Source organism: Engystomops pustulosus, chromosome 7 (assembly GCF_040894005.1).
Source record: "Engystomops pustulosus chromosome 7, aEngPut4.maternal, whole genome shotgun sequence".
Lineage (NCBI taxonomy): Eukaryota > Metazoa > Chordata > Amphibia > Anura > Leptodactylidae > Engystomops > Engystomops pustulosus.
The window spans coordinates 63444808-63453067 of NC_092417.1; the positions used below are offsets into that span (position 1 = coordinate 63444808).

Consider the following 8260-nt stretch of genomic DNA (forward strand, 5'->3'; position numbering starts at 1 on the left):
TCCCTGGATGCCAGTAACATCACAGGCCTCCCCTTCACTACATGCACACCAGGAGAGCCCCAGGGGGACCCATCCATTTTATTGCAGCCTTCATCTCTTCTTGTATCCCCCCATGGGCCCTGCCTGTTCAACTGGTCCAAGCTATATCAAGGCAGCCACTCAGGTACCGAGGAATTTAGCTCCCCCCCCCCACATCAAAGGTCAGGCTCCAGTGGGAGGATCCTGCACTTTCAGATACACTTTGCTATAAGAGAAAGAAACAGAAAAACGGCACAGAAAAAAGTGATTTCCTTAATAAAGGATAGTACAAAGTTTATTAGTATCAGCTTTATTCAGTTACGTTCTAAGGATTGGTGGCCATTGACTGGTGAGAGAGTTGGTAACTTTAAGTAACGATAAGTTGGCAGATAAGGATTTGGTTAGTTAACACTGTCTTTAGCAGGTATCTTGATGAGCTGCAGCCTACAGTCTTTAATGAATAGGCCTTATGCTTATCAGTGTTTTGGTCAATGATCTGGAGACTACAATGAGATATCAATTCATGGCACCTGTTGATCTGTGGCAAGAACACAGATAGCGCTGGACACCAGGAACTGATCTTAGAAAGACCATAGATAATGTTCTTATTTCAAGGATCTTGTCAGCAGATTTTTCACCTATTTGTATACAGGGGATGATTAACTGCTCTCTTCTACGTGCAATTAATCTGAGCAGGGCTAAAGCTACCCAGTGAACTGTCTTTCATGTGCCACTTTTTACTGACAGCCTGTATAATGGTGTGAGGTATAATGGTGTAATGGCTCCTCCATGTGCTTCCTGGTGCTGGTGACCCCGCTCCCTGAAGCCTGTGTGTGTATAGGAGAAATACAACAGCTCCAGGCAGCCATGTTATAGCAGAACATGTCAGGTACATGTGTAGCTGATGTCTGTCTCTGTATATTAGAAGGATGCAGCATTTCACCATATAAAGCACAGACACCAGCAATGCTTTACTTCACATTACACAAAGACATGAGCAGGGGGAGGAGAGGGGAGGGGGAACAGAAGTGACATCACTGCCTCTGACCATGTGACCAATCTAATTAACATATTAAAGAAAAGATGATTTTATAAAGATCACTGTATGAATTGCCTAGATAAAGGCTGGGATGGATCCTTGTGAGCTGCTCCAACAGGTAGTGACAGAAATAGTGGCAGAGACCTGATGACAGGTGTCATTTAAGTAATGCCACAACTGACAAATTTGAAGCTTAAAGATTTTTATTATCAAAATAATTTACATATTGCCAAAACTTTCAAATATTTTTATATAACATGCTAGTTTATACAAAAAAACAACTTGCGAATTTCAAGTAAATTAGTGAGCTCAGAAGTAATGAGCAATTATAAAAAAAATATTATATCTCCCTGTGTATCATATCACACGAAGGGAAAAATATAAATACGTATTTTTATCAGCATTACCATCTTCTCTGTGTATGATGCTATAAAAATAATATTCACATCTGTACATAAGACTTTAGGGCTCAATATTTTAACACACTTTGATTACGTTTAGTCTACTTCTTCCATCCTGGATGTGTCATCATCTCCCTCTAGTGGAGGCATCTCTTCTAGCACTGGACTTGAGATCTCCTCCTGAGTGACATCCTCTTCCTCTATACCTGTGTATAAAAGTAAGAACATGAGACTCAAGTGTCTAATCGCTGTATAGGTCATAGTGTATTCAGCATACATAGATATAGGGTGGGGTCAGTGTTTCTCATGACACTGATGATTATATACTGACTAAACCTGATTAAATTAATACTAGTAGGATGCCTGTTATTCAAATAAAATTTAGGGTTTTGAATCCTTTTGAAACAAACTATGGATATAGTTGATGTGCACCAAATTTGTTCAATCCCTGCCCAAGCAGGTAATTATCATAGATTAAGACGTCATCAAACATTTCCACTACTTGAGGTAAGTCATTGTTGGTTTACTTGAGCTGATCATGGAAGTTAAGAGAAGTGTCTGATCCCATCTTGTCTAATGCCAGCTTGAATGTAAAAGTGTTCTACAACATCTGACCTTCAGCCAAGGTTCCAATAGATTGGTGCCCCAATAAATAGGAACTTACCTAAACCAAGCTTGATCATCCTGTAGATGCGGTTGGCATGTGTCTGTGGGTCTTCCAAGGTGAAGCCAGAAGACAGGAGGGCAGTTTCATAGAGTAAAGTAACCAGATCCTTAACAGACTTATCATTCTTGTCTGCCTCTGCTTTTTGCCTCAGAGTTTCTATGATGGGATGTTCACAGTTGACTTCTAGGTGCTTCTTTGCTGTCATGTAGCCCATTGTAGAATTGTCCCGAAGAGCCTGAGCCTTCATGATACGCTCCATGTTAGCAGACCACCCATAGGTGCTGGTTACAATGCAGCACGGGGAGTCAACCAGTCTGTTTGAGACGACCACCTGCACATTATAATAAGATACAGCTTAACATATCAAATCAATTAGGACTTAGACAGAGAAATGCTAAATGAACCAATGAAAGCTTCCTGTGCGTAGACAACCTATTGAAAGCTTACCTTTTCCACTTTCTTGTCTAGAATGTCTTTTATTATCTTGCAGAGATTTTCAAATTTAGTTTTAATTTCTTCCTGCTTTTTCTTCTCTTCCTCATCCTCTGGAAGCTCCAACCCTTCCTTAGTCACTGAGACCAAAGTCTTTCCATCAAACTCTTTGAGCTGTTGAACACAGTACTCATCAATGGGCTCTGTCATGTAGATCACCTCTAGGCCTTGTTTGCGGAGCCTCTCTACGAAGGCTGAATGAGCCACCTGATCCCTGGTCTCTCCTGAAAAGATAAAGTGATCAGTACTACAGAAGATGTGAGAGACTGCTTAATGGTCTCATAATAGAACTTGAAAGATCTGCTCATACCTGTAATGTAGTAGATATGTTTCTGATTTTCCTTCATACGTGATACATATTCAGCTAAAGAGATCATCTCATCTCCAGAAACGGATGAATGATATCGTAAAAGCTCAGCAAGCTTCTTACGGTTCTGAGTATCTTCATGTATTCCAAGCTGTAAAGTTAAAAATGGTAAATTCATAACTCAACAGAAATGTCTTTTCTATTTCCAAAGTAAGAGCCAACCATGGTTTGTATGTTCCTATTGGCAATGAACGTATTTGCAATCCTAAAATAACTATTGCTTGGCCTATAGGCAGGGGCGTAACTTGAGGGGGTACAGAGGTTGTGGTCACACCAGGGCCCAAGAGGATTAGAGGGCCCATAAGGTGTCACTTTCCAATATGAGAAGACTAGTACTATAAACCATACATTATAGTCGGGGGCCTGGCACAGACTTTGCACTGGGGCCCATCAACTTCTAGTTACGCCACTGCCTATAGGACTCTTTACATCTTCATGACTTCATTGTATGCTCCCTAAGGAGGACCAGTACCCCTTTATCCTACACTAGATTAAATGCATATAGCGATACATCCAACTTCTCTTACCTTAATATTCTTGGAGAACTGCTCATAGAATTTCTTGTAGTTTTCTTTGTCCTCAGCCAGCTCTGCAAATAATTCCAGACACTTCTTCACCAGGTTTTTGCGGATGACTTTGAGGATTTTGCTCTGCTGTAGCATTTCACGGGAGATATTGAGAGGCAGGTCCTCTGAGTCCACCACTCCCTTCATGAAATCTGTAATAAAAAATAATCAGGTGATTAGACCACAAGTTCTTCCAAGACAAAAATAAAAAATGATTGTATCAATGTAAATGAGCTTGGGAAGGTACCATAGTATGTATACAACAACTCACTCAAGAACTCTGGGATCAGCTCCTCACAGTTGTCCATGATGAAGACTCTACGCACGTACAGTTTGATGTTGTTCTTCTTCCTCTTGTTCTCAAACAAATCAAAAGATGCCCTTCGCGGGACAAAGAGGAGGGCTCTAAACTCAAGCTGTCCTTCCACAGAGAAATGCTGCAAACAGAAACAGGGGAATAAGACGAAATGTTGCAGAACAATCCCGGTAAATCTCAAGGTGGAGCACTGGTTTTATGCTCATATTGCCTGAGGAGGATCTTTCTCCAAAAATGGATGGAAATGGGAAGCAGTTCTAGTTAAGGACTTTTCATTGTACTGAAAAGAATATAAGGATTATAACATGGTACACTATAGCTAGTGGCATAACTGATATAATAATGCCTCCTATCTACAAGAATATATCTTTGAAAAATACTTATCCTATGCACAATTCTACAACGAAAATATAATCTATACTATAACCACCACAATGATGCCCCTATGTTTTACAATACAAGCATTATAATACAGAATACTGAAGGCAGGAAAATATATTACTGAAAGGATGTCAGATAGAATGTGTATGCTTACTTTGACTGCCAAATGGTCCTCCCAGTCATTAGTAAGACTTTTGTAGAACTCTCCATATTCATCATTGGTAATATCGTCAGGGTTCCGGGTCCAGATGGGTTTGGTTTTATTCAGTTCTTCTTGGTCAATGTATTTTTCCTTGATCTTTTTTATTTTCTTCCTTTTCCCACCTTTTGTGTCATCTTCTTCTTCATCAGATCCTACATCTTCAATTTTGGGCTTATCATCTTTGTTCTCATCTTCCTTGATTTCTGTGATTTGCGCTTCAACCTCTTCCTCACAGATTTCTTTTTCCCGCTGCTTCTCCACCTGTATGGTAAAAAAACAAGTGGAATTTTTGTACAAATCCATAATCTCAACAAATTCAGCTCTTCAGTAAAATATTCTAAAAAGACTAGGGTAAGGTTGCACCAGCAACATTTCAACTGTAAAACATCTTTGCTTTTGGAGCATTTATGATATATCCACAGAAAATAGACTATTCTATTATTGGTGTTCCTGTAGATATAAATAGTGAATAGCTGTGCATGCATGGCCAACTCTCCATTTTGCCTGGCCACTGAACAGGGGTGAGGGGCCCCCATGCTCAAGATTCGTGTGACATAGAAGGGGATAGGTAGGCAGTACTCTTCAGTCATCCAATAGAAGAGACAGTACTATTATGTATACTTACATACAAGGTAATGGGGTAGCCAATAAACTGAGAATGTTTCTTCACAACCTCCTTAATCCTCCTTTCCTCCAAGTACTCAGCCTGATCTTCCTTCAAGTGTAAAATAACCTTTGTTCCACGTCCCAGGGGCTCACCTAGAAACAAGCCATAGGTTATTTATATCAGAGTCTGTGGCCATTGATCAATGAATATTAATTTAGCAGGATAGGGCAATTGCCTGAATTTTTGGTTGTCACATTGTGCTTGTATGATAACGATACTTACTGTTGTCTACTCGAACAGTGAAGGATCCTCCAGCTGAAGACTCCCAGGTATACTGCTCATCATCATTGTGCTTGGTGATCACAGTCACCTTGTCTGCTACAAGGTAGGCAGAGTAGAAACCAACACCAAACTGTCCAATCATGGAAATATCTGCTCCGGCCTGCAGAGCCTCCATAAAAGCCTTGGTTCCAGACTTGGCGATGGTGCCCAGGTTGTTAATGAGATCGGCTTTGGTCATACCAATACCAGTGTCAATAATAGTTAGAGTGCGCTCAAGCTGGTTTGGGATCAGATCAATTTTTAGCTCTTTCTTTGAATCCAGTTTGCTGGGATCAATGAGACTCTCATATCGGATTTTATCCAAAGCCTAAAATATCAAAATATACCATGGTGAAGACAAAATAGATCACAGATAGCAGTTTATAGTAGTGGCCAGGACAAGTTTGATACAGTAATTGTGGTTTAATTTCAGCGCATGAGGTATTCAGGTATTGAGTAGATTTGCTACATTTGCTACAAGTCATAGCTTGCACCAGTGGGGGATTGAAGTTGAGCTGTGACTTAGTTTTCAAGTTTTTAAATCTTAATTTATAAATAACTATCACATCTGGATTCCAAAAAAAAAAATCTGAAATGAAAAAAGGAGTAGGTAGACTCACTCTAAAAAAGCCGCAATTTTGAGACATTTTAAAGACAAAAACACAAATAACTACAATGATATATCCCCCCAATTGGGTTCAATTTAACAATGTCAATATAAAAATATAAAAATGTCTGGAAGCATATGAAGGCGCACTTTAATGTATACATCTCATTAAAGGGGTATTCTGGGAATATGAACGTCTGACAGAAAAAAACCATGATGATATAAGTAAATGAATACAACAAAACTCAATGTCATTAGTCACAAAATGAAACTTAAATAGTTTGATTTTATGATTCACAAAATTTATGGCCTCTCTAAAGTATGCTGAGTTATCACCAACATGGCCGCCACTGGAAACTACAAGTCCCATGATCCTTTAGTTCTCAATAACACCTCCTCCCTCCACCACAACACTTGTCATACTGGATGAACTGCAACCAACCAACACAGGCGAACTAAGTGGTGATCAGATGACCTGCCCAGGCAGGTGCAGGACATGTGATGTGTACATGTGACTAGCGCCCATCTTCTGTCCTGTGTCTGCTCCGTGCGGAGGGAATCAACGGACTGATTACAGGACCAGTAGCATCTAAATTCTTCATTAAAGTCTATGTCCACAGTATTTTCTGCTAAGGGGCGCAACATTTTAAATAAAAACTCATTACATATTAGCTTATATTTTGAGTACCCATTTGTATATGACTTATGCTTATTCCTGGAATACCCCTTTAATAAAGGACATATTACTGAGGAGGGATGAATAGCTATGCATCCCTCCAGAAGGAGCTTTAAGCTATGAATCTGATCACAATGAATTACTAGCTCCTTCGGATGAATTTCAACAGTGTTTGAACTTACGTCAGATGAGTTGGAAATAAGTTCACGTAGGAAGATCTCTTTGTTGGAATAGAAGGTGTTAATGATCAGGGACATTAGCTGAGCGATCTCAGCTTGGAAAGCAAAAGTTTCCACGTCCTCTTCCATGATTCTGGCTTCCTCAGGCATCCTGGAAGGGGGCACAAATATATATTTTATCAACCCCACTTCGAAAGCTGAAGACAACTCGATGATATTTTTACTAAAGTATGTAGAACCAAATAAAGACTGAATATGAGCTTTGCCCCACCCTGTAGGAGATTTAGTTTAGTTCAGTCCTATCTAATGAAAAGGATGAACTGCTATATCAGGCATTATGCCCTGTTCTGCTGTACCTCTATAACAAAAATGGGGTGCTCTGGTCACACAAAAGGGCATTGTGCTAAATAGTTGGCATCCTTTATTGGTCACCTTTATTTGTGACCTTTTTTGGTCACATCTAGAAGATAATGATCTGTCTTGCTCATGGTGGTGCTCCATATGTATCTATGCATTTATGTAATGGCAAGTGGTTCTCAAGCAGATGTTATGATAGACACATGAGGAACACCAATATCTGTAAGCCGGATCTTATTCAATGACAGCAAATATTGGAAAATATATTCATAAATTGTAGTGAATTATTGTATTGTTCAATTAATATTATTAAAATTATTATCAAGTATTATTTTATGAAACAAAATAGCCTTTTAATCCACCCTTAATCCATCCATATACCCAGCCTATAGCAAGTGACGCAGTATGGTAAGAACCTCTGAATCTGCTTACCTGATCTATATGTATCGTGGCCCCTCCTGATCGATGTCCAAGCTTAATCTATAAAATCACTCGATTTCTATTTTTGTCAGTGCAGTCGCCGTGAGCTGGCTCTTCTTCTATCAGATCCGCCTTGCCCTGTATGTGGCTGTGTAGTATCTCTATCAGTCTGTGTGACTGTGTCCTCTCTGCTCTGTGTCTGCTCTTTATACCAGAGGATGCCGCATTCTGGAAGAGTCCCAGATCTGGAAGAAGGAACGAGAAGCAGAAGCTTCCAGACTCACATGGTGTTGGGTGTCAGCACTACGGAGGGAGGTCATCTGTGTCACAAAATAGTGAAGGTTTATTTATATCTTAATCTATCTTCCATGTGCTGCAGAATGTCACACTATCCCGAAAGTGCTCCATCCATTCATACAGGAGAAGAAGGCTACATTTTGTCTCCGATTTTTGTGAAACATTTCCAGATTTCTTCTGGCTTTGCAAGGCAAGACTTCTACAATAAAAATACACTGAAACTGGTGACATCCTGTATGTATCATAATCTGCAACGCTGATCAATTTGTATGTGGATAACTTCAGCAACACAGTAACCTAATGACATGACAGTAAATGACTTTCTAAATTTCTTCTGTAGATAGATG

The 8260-nt window shown here is 39.7% G+C and overlaps 1 protein-coding gene across 1 annotated transcript; it reads right to left on the reverse strand.

Moving 5' to 3' along the window:
• Window positions 1-1242: 1242 nt before the first annotated feature.
• LOC140069927 (heat shock protein HSP 90-alpha-like) lies at window positions 1243-7844 on the reverse strand. The gene is made up of 11 exons (XM_072116207.1): window positions 7629-7844; window positions 6843-6990; window positions 5339-5705; window positions 5075-5208; window positions 4402-4710; window positions 3822-3987; window positions 3512-3702; window positions 2928-3075; window positions 2573-2841; window positions 2123-2456; window positions 1243-1664 (listed from the first exon to the last, which is right to left on the reverse strand). The coding sequence occupies exons 2-11, from the start codon at window positions 6987-6989 to the stop codon at window positions 1555-1557; spliced, it is 2175 nt and encodes a 724-aa protein (XP_071972308.1). The 5' UTR covers window position 6990; window positions 7629-7844; the 3' UTR covers window positions 1243-1554.
• Between the last annotated feature and the right edge of the window lie 416 nt (window positions 7845-8260).

Bases quoted from the DNA above. Each gene is read 5' to 3' on its own strand.
- LOC140069927 (XM_072116207.1), bottom strand. From the start codon at position 6,989: ATGCCTGAGGAAGCCAGAATCATGGAAGAGGACGTGGAAACTTTTGCT. The intron at 5,706-6,842 runs GTAAGTTCAAAC...TTGATATTTTAG, and splicing joins TTATTTCCAACTCATCTGAC to GCTTTGGATAAAATCCGATA. The intron at 3,076-3,511 runs GTAAGAGAAGTT...TTAACTTTACAG, and splicing joins AGTTCTCCAAGAATATTAAG to CTTGGAATACATGAAGATAC.